General features: G+C 41.5%; 1 protein-coding gene across 4 annotated transcripts in view; it reads left to right on the top strand.

The window, feature by feature from the left end:
• Positions 1 to 7,017: 7,017 nt before the first annotated feature.
• GLCCI1 (glucocorticoid induced 1) overlaps positions 7,018 to 19,806 on the top strand; it is a gene marked incomplete at both ends in the record, with an annotated part of 49,898 nt that continues 37,109 nt past the window's right edge. For all 4 annotated transcript variants that reach the window (XM_079538495.1, XM_079538494.1, XM_079538497.1 and 1 more), the window contains one exon: positions 7,018 to 7,453. In XM_079538495.1, coding sequence (XP_079394621.1) covers positions 7,018 to 7,453 — 436 coding nt within the window. The remainder of the gene's footprint in view (positions 7,454 to 19,806) is intronic.

The raw sequence follows: 19,806 nt of genomic DNA, 5'->3' as shown, positions 1-19,806 counted from the left end.
CAATAATGCTGTTCTTGATTACAGGCTGAGTGTAACAGCTCTGATTGGTAGTGATGTCATAATTATGTTTGATTACAGGCATGTTCCTATTGTACTGATGCAGAGGGGTTATTTGTTTCCTTCTATCAGTGTCCTGGATTCCACTGGAGACCAAGAGCACACTTTGGCAGCACGCACGGCTTACAAAGCTACTCTCCTCAGAGCCTTGTCACTAAGGCACAGCTATTAATAGCTGGGCCAGCAAAACTTTACAGAATTGTGATTAAAGCTCCATGTAATTACATCAGTGGAGGCCACTTTCTAAAGGAATCCTGAATTTGAGCAACTCTTGAGGGCTCTGTCTTGCATATAAAGTTTTACTTCACTCACAGTATGAGAGCTAAAGTTACTCGTATCTTATTACCATTACAACAAGAATCAGCATGGCAAGTTAGAAATAAAGAAAAACTATATCCATAATATTGTCTCCACTTCCTACTACTACAGAGCTGAAAAAAGGAAAAGCTCTGTTAAGCCAATTAGCCCTCTCTCTGTCAACGAGCAACATCAACAGAAAAATCATGCCTTGCAATTTATTCTCTGGTGCTTTGTTTATTTGGTATTAAATGACTCATGGAATATGGTTTCCACCTCTCCCCTAGGGAGATTATCCCAGCTGCTGAAACTTACTAGCGGTTCCCTTTCTTTTGTCTCACTTTTAATGATCCCTAAGTTTTTCATTCTATTTTAGGTTGGGATGTAAAAGCTACAAGGGAAACTCATCTCCCCAAGCCTACTTTTATAAGCAGTTAAAGCTGTGACAGAAATTCATAAACCTAAGGAAACGTGCAGTCAAAAAAGAAGCACGTTGTTTGTTTCACTGAACGATGCCATCTCTGTGGCACATGTATATTTCCTTGTTCTTACAGGTTGTTCCGGAGAGTTATGTAAATGTGCATTTATTGTAAATTAGCATTTGGCTAATTGTTTAAGCTTGTTCTGTAGCTTTTATGTCACACCAACAACCCACATTTGCAATTAAGTATTTGCTCCACAGGCAAACATGTTGCTTTCCTAGAATTATTATTTACAGCATTTTGTCTCAGTGCTGTGACTCTGTTCTGACCCCATAACCTGCTGTATGCACAGAGTATCTCAAAATGGAACGTATTTATTAAGGGTATGTAGCCTTAGCAAAGCAAAATCTATTTTTTTAAAAAAAAAGGTTGTGATATGTTTTATTCTTACTCTTCTTACCAGAATGCAGTATTTACTTGACAAGAGAATATTTCCCTGCTTTGAAGATGTAGTGACAGCATCTTCATTTCCCAGCCGTGGTTTTGCAGTACACCATGTCATTTCATAGCATTCCAGCTGGCTGTGAAGGAATGGTAAGGGGCTTTCCAAAGAAAATTCTGTGCTTCTTGTTGTAAGATGGTGGTGAACAAGGCTTTGTTGGTGAGAAAATGAAAGGAGGATAGACAGGTAGAAGAAATCCAGAGGGCAGAGCTGCAGGCCAGAGGCAGCCCAGCTTCTCACGGTGTACAGTCTGACATTCTTGACTTGTGCATTATGTGTACCAATGGACAGAAAGAAAGCCTTAAAAATAAATCAGGAAGAAGGATTGGTGATTTTAGCTGTGAGTTGAATGTCAGCCTTTGTGTTAAACTAAATGCTCAAGGAATACATAATTCAGAATTCCCCAGTGGTTGTCCTGTTTTCCTGTAGATGAGAAGAGGATGCAGCCAGCAGGTCTGATTCCAGATGAGATAAAATGTTGTAACAAAAATAATGGTTAATGAGCACGTTCTCGTTTAAGTGAGTTATCCACTACCACAAAGAAAAAAAAAAATGCTTCTGGCAGCCAGGAAGGAAAAGCATTACCCAAAATGGTTTTCGATATTCTTAAGGAAAAATCGTATGGTTCTTATTTGATAGTTTCTCTGTTTCTTCATTATGCAATCCTTACTCACAGCAAAACTCTAATGTGCTGAATGAAGCACAGTAACCAATAGCATTTGACTAAACAGACAGCACCGCAATACCTGTTTGTTGAAATCTGACGTGAAACTTAATTCTAAAATATTCTAATTTGTGAGTATGCGTAAGTACTAATTTGACTCAGTATAAATACTCCATAAGTATTTAGGATAGACATGAATCAAGACTATAAGGAAAGGAAAACTACCACTTGTCCGAGTGTTTGGCTCTAGATGGGACAATGAGCAATACAGCATGAGATTCTGCTGCTCATCTTATGGCTCCATACAGCACCAACTGCCTGGCTCTCCTGCCCCTTTCCAAAATGTTTTCCTTTTTTCTTCTTCTTTTTTTTTCCTTCCTCTTTTTTCTGTCTCTTGTTCCATTTCTCATAGCCTCCCACCTCACCCAGACTTCTCAGTGCCAACCTCTTCTCTGCTGTCATGAAAATAGCAGTGACACTAAAAGCTTTGTATCAGCAGCCCTGCAGAGTTCAAGGACACAACTGCAACACGTCCCAAAAGGCCTGCAGAGAGTGCTCAGGTGGTTGGAAGAGATCAGGTCTGTGCCATTGAACATCGTGCAGCTGTGAGGAGATGGGACCTGCTTGCTAAGGCAATCTCCAAAATTCAGCTGTGAAACAAAAATCATACAAATTCCATATGTTTTGTTCTTTTTTTTTTTTTTTCTTTTTTTTCCCAAATGATGGCTTGCTCTAGCTTGAGGAATCTTTTTAAGGCAAAACAAGCCAAAAGACAATCCAACACCCACAGCCTGATAGACTTTTTCTAGGAAAACTGGCAACTCCTGGTCTGGCAGCACCAGAGGCTTCATCCCCTTCCTGCCTAAGGAGCCTCAAGTGCAACTTTTGGAGACAAAGTTTCATCATTGAGGGGCTGCACCTTGGCTTGTTCTAGTACTCTGCCACAGCTGATTTTACATCCAGACTGCCACTTGGATATAAACACTTCATCTTATTATTTTTCCCATTCCAAATGCAATTATCCCAAATGTAAGCTCACTAGAAATAAGTCGTTGGTTGTAGGTTGTAATATAAAATAAGGTTGTAGTGAATGGATCAGAAGATATGTAAAAACAAATGCACAATTTTTTGTTGCTATTTTGTGTTAGACATTGTGTGAAAACCTCAGAGGCAGTCAGGAAAGACTTGTTTCTAAGTCGAGTGGGCAATGGCAACAAAGAAAACGTAGATAGAGGAAGATAAAAGAGATATAAAAGCACTGAAGCTATCAGGCTGATACACTTAGAGCAGAGTATTGATGTTCTCAGACCCACGTAAGTGCCTCAAAACAAAAGATACATCCAGACTTGAAGAGTTTTTCCTCTTTAAAAACTTCAGGTAAGAGCAGACTAACAAGAATTAGGAATGCACAGTGCCTAATGACTGCCCAAACCTCTTTGGTTTCCATGGCTCACGGCACTTCAGTAAGTCTATTTCTGCCCCAGAGAGATGAACCCATTAATTGATAACAGTAGGATACACTTGTGCAGCTCTGCTCCATGCTTGCCTGCAGCTGCCCTGATCTTTGAGTTTGTTCTCTTGTTTCCATGCTCTTGCTTTAATGTATAATTTCCCCTGCATTCAGGATGCCTCTCCCAACCATGCTAAGAATGCCGGTGACTCCCAAAAGGCTTTAAATTTCTGAACTTCCCATTACTTCCAATGTGAACTCCCTAAGCGCATGGAGATGTGAAGCAAGAAACACTTATGTAGCTTTTGAAAAGCTGTCCCAAGGTATTTAAGGCAAATGTGGATTTTTGAAAAATACGTAGACTCCAATAGGAGCTCAGTTTTTGCTCCACTCTCCCTGTCATACCTTCCCCTGATTGTTACAAAGCAATGGTTTTCCCTGAGGGAAGTACTCTGAAACCTATATCAAACGCTTAATGGAAAATATCAGCACTTGGCACCTCACTTAAAAATAAGGAAGAACATATCCTTCATCTTCTTTGGCCTAGATGCGACAAACATTTCCTGGGAGAAAGGTGCGATGCTGTTTTACTATGTATGCTAATTCCAGCTAAGGTGGTGACAAAAAGGAAAATAACTTGTTGGGGGTAATGTCTACTCTGTGTAGCTGTTGGTGGGTTTGGCAAATTTGGCTGGGAGTGCCCCCAGCAGACCAGCCTTTGAAGGCTGTGTTCACTTGGCCTGTAAGGTCACAGTGTAGACCTTGGTGTCTGGAAAGGAAGAAATACTGATATTTTACAGTGCTCTGTCCAATCATTGTGGGAAGGGGTATTTTTTTGTTCTTGTTCTTGTGGGTTTTTCTTTTGTCATAGATTTAGCTCGTCTTTATGCATCAGTTCTTCCTGTTCTTCTGTGTCCTATTTGTTTCGATGAGGAAGGACATAATGGAATTATGATGAGGGGCCTGGAGCATCTCCCTTATGAGGAAAGCCTGAGAGACTTGAGACTATTCAGCCCGGAGAAGCCTGAGAGGGGATCTTATCAATGCTTATAAATATCTAAAGGGCGCATATCAAATGGATGGAGCCAGGCTCTTTCAATGGTGCCAAGTGATGGGACAGTGGGCACAAACTGGAACACAGGAAGTTCCATCTGATCATGAGAAGAACTTCTTTGAGGGTGACAGAGCACTGGAACAGGCTGCCCAGAGAGGCTGTGGGGTCTGCTTCTCTGGAGATACTCAAAACCAACCTGCACACTTTCCTCTGCTACCTTCTCTAGGGAACGTGCTTCAGCAGGACAGTCTCCAGAGGTCCCTTCCAACCTTTAAGATTCTGTAATTCTGTGATTTGCAGGAGTTGTGGAATAGTGTCTAAATACCATATAAATTTTAAAGTCTTTCACTAGTTCCTCTTTGCCTTAATCTAATGTAAATGAGCACTGTTAATAACTGCAGTGTATTAATCATTGCCCTACGCAGGCAAAGATGTGCCTTTTCTCAGATGATCCTAAATGGTTTTTAGTCTCTACAAGACATTGCTGTATCAGCAGTGTTATCTGACAAAACTAAAAACATAGGGAAGTGTGCTTACTATTTAAAATACTCCAGGACTAGCGTGTGCAGACTACTACTACTACAGAATGGCTTCTACAGCCAGTTTGATGCCAGTGCAGTGAAGTAGAAAAAACAAACTAGATGGACTTCATAAGCTGTGATTAAGCACAGTGCTAAATCCTCGGGGAAAAAAAGTCTCTATAATGCAGTTATAGAAGCAAATTTGGCTCATGTTCCCAGAAGAAAAGACTGGACTAATGGAAAAATATACGGTTGCTGACTTTTCTTAAAATTCATTTATACAAGTGGCTCTGCTGCCTGAGCACACGTTCGTGTGGACGTGAGGTGTATTATTCCTACCCTTTTTGTAACATAACCGTGGTGACTGCATCACATGATGCTAGTGCAAACAAAGTCACATTAACAGCCCATGAATAGATGCATTTTCCTAGAATACGGTTTCTCATTGGGACTATCGACTAGTTCCTGGGCTACCAGAGGATAAGGATAGGTACAGACAGCTTTGGCAGTATAGGGTAAGGGTAAGAACCTTCACAGCGGTAGAAGATAATTGTGTTTATCATATAACTGAAAAAGGTACAAAGGATATAGTTAATTCTGTGAGACTACTGCTTCGTTACTGTATCAAACAATAAGAACATAGCTTTTAAACATTACCCATTCTATTTCTATCTCTTCTCTATGTCTTTTTTGCTTTTAAAACCTGCATTTTGAATCTGAGAAGCCAGCACATCGAGCTGACTTCCCCCAAGAAGGAAGACTTGCTCCTTTATTCCTCTTACATCAACCTACTCACATTAAATTCAACGTAAACTGCTCTTGATGGATTCGACTCATCTCTCTAATCTTATAGCCATCTGATTTCTAACTATTAAGTTACTCGCATCTTTTCTTTCTGTCCCACTCCCTTGTGTTACCAATTCATCTAGTGGGAGCTCTTTCTCCCACAGCGTTGCTTAATGCCACTGCAAAACTTTATTTCCTCCTTGACTTTTTCTGAAAAGCATTTTTTGATATAAGTTAAAAAAAAATAAATTTCATTAGTTTCATAGAAATCTATACGCAGTGACGATTCTACGTTGAATTAAAATTTGAAGATCTTCTGGCAAAAAGAAAACCTTTGCACACGCCTGATGGTCACACACGATTGGTGTGGGTGTGCTGGAGGCCATCTTTACAGCCACCTCACACCTCGCGGGGCGGCAGGGACGGAAAGAGCTTCGCAAAGGGCAGAGCGACCCTTGCTCCGACTGAAAAGCCGAACAGATGGGCCTAGAGAACCCCTCCGTCCACCAACCGCCCTCCGGACCCCTCCGCATGGCCACCTCTTCCCACCCGCCCCGCGGAGGGCCCGCCCCGCCTCCTCGCAGGGCCCGCCTCCCTCAGCGCTGCCACATCCCATTTCCCGCATCCCGCCCCCTCTCCGTAACGCCCCGCCCCCCTCCGCACATCGCCGCCCTTCGATTGGCTCAGAGCGGAGAGTGAAGGCAGCGCTGAGCAATAGAGTCAGCTCTGGCGCGGCGGTGCTGCCCAAGGGGCGTGCGTGCTGCCCGCCCCTAACCCGTCGCGGCCGGGCGTCGGGTCTGCGCGCTGCCATTCGGCGGTGGGTCGGCGCGGGCGGCGGATGGTGCCGGCGGCGGCTCTCGGTCGCTGGCGAGGGACGGAAGCTGGAGCCGGCCGCGAACGCCTCTCCTTCCCCCGGCCCTCCCGTCCCGCCTTCTCCGCGCGCTCTCGTCGCGCCCCGCCGCCGTCCGCTGTGAGCCGGCGGCGCCGTACGATGTGAGCGGTCGCGGGACTCGGCAGCGCCCCCGGTGCCCACGACGCTGGGGCGGGCAGCGATGGCCGGAGCCCGGCGTGGGAGCAGCCGCCGATAAGAAGCGCCGGGGGCAGCCGGGTGGCGGCGCGGAGACTCCCCGGGGCCGGGAAGCGCCGCTCCCGCCCCGCCCCCTCCCCTCCTCCCCCGCGGCCGGTGCATGCGGGGCGCCGGGGGCAGCGCTTGGGTCCTTCCCCCGCCGGAGAGCGTGAGCCGCTCGAGGCCGCGCCCCCCGCCATGTCCTCGTCGTCCAGCTCCTCGCAGACCCCCCCGTCCCACCACCAGCCTCCACCGCAGAGGATGAGGCGCGGCGCCGCCGGGTCCCCCACCGCCGGTGGCGGCACGACCGGGGGCCCCAGCAACGGGGGCGGCGCGGCGGGGAGCAGCCGCTTGCTGCAGCCCATCCGAGCCACCGTCCCCTACCAGCTCCTGCGGGGCAACCAGCACAGCCCGACCCGCTCCCCCTCCGCCTCGGTGGGCAGCAACACCGGGCCGGGAGGGGGGCGAGGCGGCAGCCCGCCGCCCCCCAGCGCCACGCCGCCGTTGTCGGTGGGAGGCGGCGCGGCCGAGGCGGGTAGGGTGAAGGGCCGGCAGCGGCGCTCGCCGGACAGCGGCGGCAGCAGGAGGAGCAGCTCACCTGAGAGACGCAGCCCCGGCTCTCCCGTGTACAGAGGTAACGCACCGAGAAGGACGAAGCCCGGTTCTCGCCCCAGGGTCGGGGGGAGGGTACCTTCGGTTCGCCCTTAACGTCCGCCCCCCGGGGAGAAGGCAGAGAACGCACCTCACGCCGCTGGGGTCTGTCCCCTCGAGACCGTCCCCTGGAGCGGGGATGGGGGTTGGTTGGTTGGAGGTGCCGGAGCTAATCCTTGCTGCAGGTGTAACGCTGCGTGCGGGCTGCTGCCGCCGGTGGGTCCGAGCTGTGCCAACCGAGTTGCTGAATGTGTGTTGAAACCAAACGTCCAGCGCTCTGCCCTTCTGCACGGCTCTGTTTCTCAAGTATTTCCTTTTATTTAGCCTTCTCTAAGGGTTAAAATCACGTAATGTTTTCAAATACGGGCTCCGCGGTAAGAAGGAAATTCCCATATTGAAGCGCTTAAAAGCAAATAACACCGGTCTGTCTGTCTCGTTATACCGAATACTGTATCTTGGAGGCTGTGGGAGCCCCAGCCCTGTAGCCCGAATGGGCCTGTAGAAGTTTAAAATGTTGAACTGGCTGGTAGTAATTGCGACTTAACCTGTGTCAGGTTGTGCTGATGCGCTGAACGCGTTAAAGTGGCAGTGGCCATCTTACCTCCCCCCGCCAGTCCCTCGGTAGCTGAATGAGGCTGCACTGAGCAGCCCCGCTGCGCTATCGGGTATCACGCATCGCCTCTTCTTGGCTCAGCATCCCCCGCTTCTGCTCTCCCTTCCTCCAGCCTAGCTGCCTGCCCTTTCTGTGGCAAACTGCGGTCTGTAGTGGTTGCCGACGTGTTTTGTAGCTGTGGGTTCTGTTATCTTCTCGCCAGCCCTCCCCCCTTTCAGCCTTAAATGTGTAGTAAATCCCTACAATCCGTAGTAGTTGTAACGGAGGCAGAACAACGTGACCGGGGATGGTCGTAAGGCATGGGCAGCGTTTTGCGAAGGAGCAAGATGTCAGTGCCACCTGTGTGCGGAGTTAATCTGCAGCGTAGTGTCTGCGCTTAGGCAGATGGCCGAATTTGTTGTTAACATTGAAACAGAAATACTTTGTAACTTCTGCATGAATGCATGATCTTCCTGTGAAGTTTTTGCATGCTTCAAGATGGAGCTGCTCTTCAGTGCTGTTGCTTCATTCAAGCTCTAAATAAGATTTTCAAGATCATATTTTCCCTACTGCATGAAGCTCTAAATGTACATTTCCTTTCCCCCCCCCCTTTTCAATGCTTTGAAAGTGCTAATAGGAAACAAAACAAAACCAAAAAATGCAGTGCACATGGATACTGCTAACACTGAAGCTGATGATGAATGCTGTAAATAATTACGAGAACCTGGTGCAAAACATTGTAGTGGTGCAGCGTGTGAAGGTCTGCACTCACTGTGTATTGAGGAGAGAGGAACGTGGACAGTTACGTGCAAGCGAGGAAAAACGCTCCAAACTGTGAAGCATTTCATTATTACGCATGGATTTTTTTTGTCTGAGGGGAAATTTTAATTTTAGAAAGTGGTTTTAATCTTCATCTGTGGGCTATTTTGCCCTTAATAAATTGGGCTATAAACTACTGCTGAATGACTTTTCCGTCATTAAACTTGTTGCAGCTTGCCTCTTGGTGAGCCACGCTAGCAGCACACACAACCTGATGCAGTGAGAGCGCAGCGTAGGAAATCATAGATGGTCCATCAAGAAATCCACTCTGCAATCTGTATGTGCTGTGAGGAATTTGGACCCCCCTCCTCCAGGTCTAGCCAGCTGCTGCTGCAGAAGCTGACATCCTCCAGCAAACCCTGAATGAATGAATGAAAACAATGTGATCACCCTAATAATGACCGCAGTCACACACGTCGTCGGCTTTATTTTTACAGAAATGCAAGCACCATTTTCTAGCGGGTTAGGACAGCAAGGTACACTATTTCTTCAGTCTTCCAAATTACAAAAGAATACTGTCCTCCTTCAACCCCCCCCCAAATTTAGAGCCGTTTTACACAATTTGGAATATTGTTGTGTGCTGCGGGCCTTTGGTCTTTGTTCCCCTGCTTATTCCCATCATTCTAACGCATGATGTCCAGATTGTGAGAATGATGTTTGTAGTGTGTACGGTGGTAGTACTATGTAGAAAACTGGTGAACTGAAGGACTGCTGCAGTAATAATGGAGGGCTTGAAAAAATGCCTGTTTTCAAACACAGGCCATCTTGCTGCAGCTTGTTAAACAATGTGCTACTCCAGCTTTTTATAGTTGTGATCAGTGTTCAGGTCTTGAGGAAGCTACTTGGTTAAGGGTTTTTTTTTTTGTCAATTTTTAAAAACATTTCCACTGCTGTACAGTGTAAGCATAGGCTGTAGGTATAATCCTGTTGTTTTTCTCACCAGTGTGAGAGATCTGTTTGTCTTTGGCTCTGCAGTCTGATTTAGACTGTTCCACAAACGTGCTTGTGCTGCAGGCTGCTTGTGGTTCTGATGGATAAATGTTTTTCTCTTCTGAAGACACCTGCTCCTTCCCTACCTCATGCCAGACTGTCTTGAACTGGATATGTCCCATTTTGTTGTAAATATTTTGGTGATTTGTCAGAGGTTGGTGTTTTTTTTTTGCAAATGATCTATGAAAATAATCCAGCTTTGAGCCTCTACAGGTCAGTGCAACTTCCATTGCAGGCACTGACATCACTACTACTTCATGAATGAAAGCAGCACGCTGCCTCTGCTCCTATCGTCGTGCTCCCTTTTCTTCCTTCCTAAAATGCCACATATGTTTTTGTTCTGTAGCAAAATATTGTGTTTATTTGGTATTTTCTTTAAGCAAATGTCAGGATTTTGTAGTTCTTAGGAAATGGTTGCTGCCAGTATTGGGTTGGTGTTGTTCATGAATGATGAGAAATCATGAATGCTATATGCTAATTTCAAGATGCTAAAGAAGCAGGAAAAAGGGCAAAAAACTTACAATGCCGTAGGATAAACCTGCAGTGTGTGAGTCTATTCCTTCCCTTTAAAAAAACAACAACAAAAAAAACCACCTTGTTGTTCCTTTCTCATAGACATTTATAGCCTGTATTCGTATTTTAGAGCTGGCAACTTAAAAAATGGTTGAATATGACAATGTATGGTTTCCTTAGAAGGAATCTATGTACTTATCTGGTGGCGTAAATGTAAGAGCAACAAGAATGAAGCTGTATGTTTTATGACAAAGGGCAACTCAATAATAAGGCAAAAAAAGAAAAACCCTTTTTGAGATGATCAAACAAAGTGTATTTCTTGTAAACACGTAGTCCTAGTTGCAAGCTTGTATTCATACCTGGATAAAATCTGTAGGTTCTGATGTTATGGAAAGCAGTTTGTGTAAATCTAAGGGAGTGTGTTTCCTGTGTAGTTTGTCTTTTACATGGTATGTGATGTTTCGCATACAAGGAATGTGTAAGTGATTTCTGTACGGTTTGATCTCAATATTGTTTTCATCAAATGCTTTGATTTATTTAGTGGTAACCATGGTGATACATGAGAAAAATACTGACACAAAATACTTTAATGTACTCAGCTTACAAGCTTATACTAAACTGTTTTTCTGTAGGAGATTTTTAAAGCAGAGGTTAATTTTAAGAATGTATGAAAAATACTTTAATTACTTTGGCTGTTAAGGGTTCCTAATATCTTTTACTTATCAAAATAGCTCCTGAGCAGTTGTCAGCATTTAAAAAAAAATATATATATATATATATATTTTATATATATTTTATATATATATAACAAGTATGTGGATCAGCTGTTATGCTAGCAGGTAAGACTATTGGAGTGAGGAACAGGACAGACAGTATTGCTGATCTGTAGACTTGTAAGGGATGTCAGTGTTTAAAAATAAAAAATTCAGACTTCAAAAGCCAGAGCTGTTTTGATATCCTGGATTAAAGCCATCGAATGTTTTGGCATCGTAAGCATTTATACTGGAGATCAAGATGATCTTTCCTTTATTTCTAACAAATGTAGGTAAGGAAGTAATTTTTGTGATGCTTCCTATTTCCTGATGCCTGAATAATAGCAATGTTCCCATAATTGAATGGCCAAAGCAGTTTTGCTCTAGATTTGGCCTTCTCTCTTCCCAAAATAACTCTTGCTGAAATACAAGATGGTGATATAGGAGACAATAGTTAAATTCAAACCAGTTGTTTTAAAGTTGAAGAATTCTATTGTTACATGTTCTAATATCATCACTTCAAATAAGAATAATTATTAGATGTCCTCGAGCATAAGACAGAGTAGCTATTTGTGTTTCAGGTTAAGATAGCTGCAGGAAAGAAAAAATGGGGAAGTGTTTTCTTCATTGAACGTACATGCTACTGTAGCAAGGCATTATTTATTAAGAACTTTCCCCCCACACAAATGAACTTTGAAGAGGCGTATATATATATGACACTTAATTCTTATTCTTTGGGAATAAGCAAATATTAGTGCCTGTAACTGCAATTTCCATTAGCATAGTAAACCTGTGGCTAATAGGAAAATTTGGTTCCTGAAAATCACTGTTCCCATTTTTTGTCCTTTTCTTTCCCAGGAAGGTAGTGGGGAAATGGAGACTATCAGGTAGTGTGGATCAGAAGAATCTATGGTAGAACCATGAGGCCATCACTGGTGTTTGCTAAATATGGACTTGCAGATAAGTTGTTGAGCTTTGCTGTACTGCTAAAATTGATAACAGAGAGATAGTTACTTTGAAATGGAATTTATACGGTTACTTCAGGTATAGTCATGGGAGAGAAAAGTAACTGATGCAGTAATTTTGAAATCTTTGTTCAGCTCAAACTTGAAAGAAATAGCTGTAACAATGTGAGACTTATTGGAAATGAAATATGCTTCTTGTTGCTTCAGTTGGTTAATATTAAATTTTTTTTATGGTACTTCATCAATTGAGTAATTATTTTCATCCGAAGACGGTTATAGTTTTTCTTCATAGTGAAAAATGAAAGATCTTATTGAAGCCAGTTGGCCATGTCCTGTGTAGAGAAAAGCATTGTCAACACTTGATGCAATAGCTGGTTTTCCCTGGACTTAGCATACATTCAACAAAATGAATATACTAGAGTTTAATGTGTTGAGTAGCATTTTTTTAAAGTACCTTTTCTTGGTGAAAAACAGGCCCTGTCTTGAAGATACGTAACTGGAAAATTGGCCTCTAGACTTGAGATAGTTAATTCTCTTAATGATGATCATTTTGTTTTAATGTTAATATTTAAATGCGTCAAGTTTACTTTCTTTCAACGCTGTCTCCAATGTAATCCTATAGTGCACTAACAATGGCCCAGGGCATTTTTGGGCAAGTATTATAAACTAGTATTTGTATCTCATCATTAGAAATACTTCATCCACTGCAACTCACGGACCCAAGATTATTCCTTCCTTCTTTTTCTCAGCATTTTCATGAGAGATTACAGTGAAGGAACATGAATGTACATAATCCTTTATATGCTATATACTTCTCCCTAAAAATTAGTTTGGTTTTCAATTGTGCTTTTTTTCCTTAATGACGTGACTGAAGTTCACCATTGGCTTGGTTTATTTTACCAGTTGTGTTATTTTTGAATCAGGAATTGAATTTTCAAGCTTGAAGATGGCTAACAGGTACTGGAAGGTATCACAGTTTGACACTTCTGCATTATGGGTATTGCATGAAGTATCATGGTAGTATATAATGTTAATCCTTCTGAATAGCAAGTCAGTCTCCTTTTCTGAAGCTGGGGTCCCATCCATGAATTACTTGTTCATGGTTGAAACTGAAATACATGCTCTCTTGGGAGTCTGTTCCTTCTCTCCCTGTTATGCAAGTATGATGTTGAGATCAGAACTTTTCTCTTATGCCATGAGGGTCCAAACTTTTGGCTTGATTGAGCTGCAGTGAGTGAGGAGGAATTGTCCTGGTCTGTATATAAAATACATAGTTGATGTATACAAGAAAGAATTCTTTAAAAAAAAAAATAATAATATTTTCTATTAAGACATTAAATACAAAGGTAAGAAATCCATACAACTAGTGGGATAGTTGATATTTTTGTGAAGCTTATGCAACAGTCTGGTTTGATGGAAGTGGTTGCATTTCTTCGTGAGTTCTCAAGGTGCTTGCCAGGGATTCTTGACCCAATAGTACAATAGTACTCTTCCTGTGCTTCATATGTGAAAGTAGTTATTCACACCTAGTGGTGACATGAATAAGGGGTGATTGTAAAGTGGGGAGTATTTTTCTCTATTAAGATAGGTCTTATAGAAGTCTAACAAAGAGTCGTTATCAAATTTGTCTTTTGGTTAAATGTCTGATTGCAGCTCTGTACATTCAGTTTGAAAATTTGTAGATAATGTATTTGTCCAGTGAAAATGGAGTTGGAAATATACGAAAGCATTGATGGTTTTTTGACAATCTCGAAACCTGTTCTCAGATTTGATCCTCAGCATGCCACCTTCACCTGCCCTACTCAATTGGTATCTGCACTGCTGCTTATTAGCCACAACCGAGTCTTACCGAAATACTGATTGTCGCATTTTAAAAACAGATTAACTTTCTTGGGATGGAAAAAAACTAGATGTAAGTGTCTTTACTCCAGCACTAGCTGTTTTCCACACAATTTGTAAATAGGGATTAACCAAACCTATTAGTCTTGGTTTGATGGAGGATGGTTGTGGTTAAGTTTTCATTTTTTATGTTAGTAGATCTCTTAAGTGGCTTTTGTATCAGATATTGCTGCTTTGGAGGCAATAGGTGCTTCCTAGTAGCTCGTAAACTGTTACAAGTTTGAGTTTTGAAACTTTAATGACAGATTTTTCTTAAATATTGTATTGGTTAGATCTTATTTAGTGTTGCATGTGCCCTAAAAATAAACAGTGACATAACTGTTTAAAGGGTTTAGCTTTCACTACTATTATTGTTAAATTGAGGACTAACTATTTGAAATGGATTTTATTCTCTGAATCAAATACAGATAGGTAATTAGCAGCACTGTTTTTTTGCTCAGTTTGTTTTGTACAACCTGAAACTAGGTTTACCCAGACTACACACCTTATTTCTTCTTTAGGAAGAGTGTTTTTTATTTTTCTCAGTAAAGATAGCAGTTCTGTCATGATTTTCTACTTATCTGAAGCCTACCATAGGATTGTCCTCACTGTCTTCTACAATGGTTCCAGTTTAGACTGTACTTCAGGTGTCCTGTTCCTTGAACTCTGTAAGTCACCTGTTTGAACAAGGGTGTCTTCATCCTTCTTTCCCACATTCTCACACCAGGCATTGAGTAAGGAGATTAGTTGTAGGTATACTGATGAATGTAGTAACATGTAGTAACACTCCTTGCTTGGCTGATCATTATGAAGTTGCTGGCATTCTTACTATGAACTTGAAAATCATTTCACCAGCAGCATAGATTTAACACTTTAAGTAAGTATAAGTCTGTTTTTTGAAATTGTTTTCAGTCATGGTAACCACTTCATTGAGAAATGATTAAATTATTTTGCCTTAGTCCATGGACAGTGTACCGACGCATTTTCAGGATAATACCAGCAGGATATTTTGAGTGTATTGGGTTGTGTGTGGCTGTGTAGTTCTTGTGCAGATAAACAGAGTCTTCCTGATAATATGGCAATGGCACTTGATATGAGAAAGTACAGTATGGACTTTATCTGTCATGTGAGGCTTGGGATAGCAGGAGTACACCGTGCTCTTGCTTGGTGGTTCTGGTTCAGCAGGTGGTCCCTAGTCAACTCTGTTGATTCAGTGCTGGTCTGCAGAAACTTGCCTATAATTGCAAACCTTGCTTCCAAATATGACGTTGAAACCTGTTACGGCTGTTTGTGAGTAGTGTGAGTGCAGACATAAATGCCTGAGTCTGTGAACGTACAGGTTCTGGGGCAGTGGTACAACTGCTTTCCATTTTATAACCCATAGTGGATCAGAAATGTTGCTTTTACATCTTGCACTTTGTTGCCACAATTCAGACACCAAGACGAGGTGCCAGTGAGTGACTCTGCAAGAGCTGTGTGGGTATGTGCTATATAGTCTCAGCCACACTGCTTCCAAGCATCATGGCAGAGCTCAGCTGATGGTTTTTCTTTTTTTTTTTTTGAGTCTGAAGTGCTGGGAATTATGTTGCATAGGCTTTTGGATTTTGCAGTGTTGAATGTATGCCTTTGTATCCAGCGTGTCAGATATCATCCAGAGTCTTTCTGTTATGTAGGAAATCATAACTTTATTTTTTTAGCAGTGGGGAGCTTGACTTGTTCACTGAAGATTAAATCTAGACTTAAACTGAGTGTCCTGGAGCAGACTTTGAACAGAGACTCTAAAAATATCAGCTAACTGCTTAAGAATGCAGAATAAAACTTTGGTTTACACAGAAGTTGGGAAGCTGCCAGGTTATGGAAGAAGTGGATTTGGGCATTACTATAGAAACAGAAGAATTTGTAATTTCAAACCAAGTTGTGTACTGGAGGATGCAGTCCTTGGATTGTTTGTAATGCTCATTTTAAGATGGTTGTGTACATCTACTGTAATTACTTCTAGGGAGGGAATTAGCCTATTACGATTGTTCTGTGTAGTCTTGTGGTTTTATTTAGTGGTTTTTGTTATGTTTTATGTAGAGTTGGAGGAAGTGGAGAGAGCTTTTCCAAAAATGATTAAAACAAAAGCCTATAAGATAGTATTTATGGAGTCTGACAGCTCAGAACATGGGTCAACAGAAGCAGCCGATGCACTGGTGCTGTTTGTACTGTAGATGTTAGTTTTTTACTGCTAGACCTTCTTCAGTTGTTCAAATTTACATGCATATACAGCAAAACAAAATCCTGCAAAAAGTAAATGATGTATAAGGCTGGAGTAAAGTTTCAGATTACCAAAGGAAATAGTTTGATAAATCCCGCTGAACGTGGTTGCTCTGAATGTGGAGAGAATCTGATTTAATGAAAAATATTAAACATAGTGGAATCTTTAAAACATCAGTAAAAGTTGAGGAGCTGATCTGATGGCATGGACATTCGTCTGAAAAATGCTGATAGGAGTTTGTGGAGAACCTGAAAGAAACAGGAAGGAACTCGAGGTAACACGTCACTTTGCTGATCAAAATCTTAACTGAGGATAGTTAAAACCCAAACAGGATTAGTGTCTGCACTTAAAGACCAAAACTGGAAACTGTAGTTGAAGCTATTCTGTAGCAAGAGAAAAAAGAGATGAATGATGATCCACAGTTGGCTTATTGGAACTGTGTATTTGGAATTAGAAATTACCTCAATTTTGATGCAGGTTATAGGGTTTAATCAAATCAATTAAGTGGTTTCTTTTAGAACATTCTAGAAAAGCTTGCTCAGGCTTATATATTTTACCTGTGACTTTATAAAGCAGTGTATTTGAATAGGAAGTGGTATTATTTGTATAGATGTGAGAAGAGCTGATATATAGTTGTATTTTTAAATTGTGGAAAATATGAAGTCCAGTTGTAAATTATTGAGATCCACTGGTCTGAATTCTGCTTTGTCCAACATTAGAGCAAATTCCGAGGGATAGTGGAAAGCAGTGAGAAACATTAAAGTGCAAAATGATTTTTCCAAACTGTGTTGTGCTCACCCTGTAGTTTTTGTAGGAGAAATTATTTTCTGCACAGGAAATAGATCTTAATCTGCTTAGGCAAATTTCAGAGCTAGGGTGATGAAACCGTAGATGAGTTTTGAGAGATTTAATTAGCACGCAGGTTAGGCAGCAAAAGTTGAAGGACCTTGGGAATCAAAATAACAGAAACATGAATAACAGAAATGTGAGATTTGAAAGTCTAAAATGTGTGTTTATGTATGTGAGGTAACATTTGATTTCCCCTTTGTGGTGTTGGAAAATGCTGGAGGGGGGAGTTGGGTGATGGTGGGATCTCTGGCTGCCAGCATGAAGCGACTGAAGAAGTACTGGGCACAGGTCGAGTCTTGCAGAGTGAGTAACCTGCTGAGACACTGTCTGAGGTGCTGCACGTGTTTTGGAGCTCCATGCATTAGTCTGGTTTTACTTTTCTATTTCTCAGTACTTTTTAAAAGGAAAATATTATTCTTGCTTAATATAAATATCTCTAGCTAGGAAAGTGCTTTCTGCCTGTGGTCAGTGGTGATGAGGATGATAAGTGATAACAGTTTCATGGATTTCCATTGTGGTATATCACAATGGTGATAAATGCCTTTTAGCTTTTTACAGTGTTTGTTTTTTCAACTCAGAATAACATCTGGCTGCATTTTGAAAGAAATTGGAATTAAACATATACAAAACCCTCACCTTTCCAAAACATTTCATTAAATTAACTACTAGGAAAAAAAAAAAATCCCCTCAGAATAATCCAGTTTATTCAGCAAGGGTTGTATTATCTTCAGTTTCTGAATTAATGCCATATGTTTATAATTTCATTCAAGATTTTAATTTTTAGTACACCAGAAGTAGGAATAACAGCTTCAGTGCTCTTTTTTTGGCTCCCAGTAGTTTACTTCTCAATATTGGATACATTTATCATTAGCTGATCTAAATTAACTAAAATGAAGAAAATATTCTCCCTTTACCTGCAGAAGTGACCAGTGGCTAATGGTTTTGTTCTTTCTTAGTGTTTAGCTACTGAGCTCTACTCAATTTTGCTTTCCCTTCCAACAGTAGGAATATGTTTGAAATAGCATCATTTAATAAAATCAGGTAAGTTTAGGTCTTTATGTAGTATTTACATCTGAAACAATCTTAAAAATGCTTTCTAAAAATCTGGAACATATAAAAATAAGGGTTTTAATTTACTTTTCTGTGTCCTATTAGAATGCAAATGCATAGGTTACATCTGTTGAACAAAGCAGGCTTTTGTGGTCTTAAATGCTTAGTCAGTTTTTAGAGGTCCTATACATGGCAGCTTTAATCTTTGTGAGAAGAATAACTTGGCTTTAGAGGGCTAAAACTTTCTTCCTTTGTTTGCTCTTCTTACTCAGATTCAAGCTTTCTTTCTATGCTTGATCTCTAGGGATAATATTGATTTTTAAGTAGTTTTGCTCTGAACGGAATCTGACTTAGGAAAAATACACGTAAGTCACGTTTTGTTTGACCTGTAGGTAGGTGCAGTAGGGACATGAGGCAGAGACTGCATCCCAGCACTGTGCTTTCCTGTGCAAATGTATGGAAGGAGTTGAATGGTATTGAGGTGTCATGCATAAAGCCTTGGTGATGGGGAGGTGCTTTGACCTACCTGTTGGATTCAGTGACTGATCAGAGCATGAATTGCCTTGGCTAGGCTCCTTCATCATGGCTGTAGAAGATAACTCAAATAGTTGTTTCCAAATAGTCTTACTGTGGGTGTTTGTCTACAATTTTCCTTTGAAAGGACGAGCTATTTTTGTTTGTTTCTTCATTATAAGCTACTTCTTATATTGATATACTTGCTGTTTCATGCAGTTCAGTTTGAATTCTCCTAAACCTCGTGATGCACAAAAGACATTGACTGAACTGCTAAGCTGTGTAATGCTGTATGTGGAAGAAGGGTTCCATAATTTTTCATCTTCTGAAAATCCATGATGTAGAAAGCACATTGCTCATGGACCTGGATCTCTGTGACTTCCTGTCTGACATGGCCATACTTACTCACACTTTATGTCACAGCTTCCTCTGTCAGCTTGGCCCTTGAGCTGCTGGATTATTTTGAATGGCAGGTATGAGACCTGTGGACTGCATTCAATTTGGTTGTTGGAGACTGGGGTAGGTCATGATGCTGTTCTGTACCTCCTTTTTTTGGTCAGTTTGAATGATGAGAAGAAACTGGAGTTAATTGTATCTGTCTGTTTAGAGCAGTTATTTCATAATGTCATCTCCACTCGTTTTTAGTCATCTAGTCTCGGTTTCTAAAAATGGAAACTTCAAAACAGTCAAATCAAAAATACAGTGTGGTGTGCGTAATACAGATAGGGAGCTGAAATTATGGTATTGTTTCTAATGGATCAGAGTAGCTTGAAATGACTCTTGTCATATTCCCTTAGAAGCAAAACGCCGTAGTGCATTTTGAATGTTTAAAAAAAAACTTAACTTTTGCTTTGTTTTAAGCTGTTAAAGTGATCAAACTGTTTAATTTAAAATTAAACAGAGGAATACTGTAATAATGCAAAAATCATTTTTTATGCATTCCAGCTGCATACTAGGGTGTTTTTTGAGTTGCTATATAAAATCCTATTTCTGGTTATTTTGAATGAACCACATGTGGCAAACAGCGTGCTCATAGTTGTTCTGCACCTCTCTGAGCTGCTAATACCGTAGGTCAGCAAGTCTGCAGATTTGTTCAGGAACAAGTCTGTCAGTCATTGGCAACTGGGAAATGTCTTTTGAGCTTATAGATCTATCCTG

This window comes from Tetrao urogallus (assembly GCF_951394365.1).
Source record: "Tetrao urogallus genome assembly, chromosome: 7".
Lineage (NCBI taxonomy): Eukaryota > Metazoa > Chordata > Aves > Galliformes > Phasianidae > Tetrao > Tetrao urogallus.
This window is presented reverse-complemented; position numbering and strand designations above follow the sequence as displayed.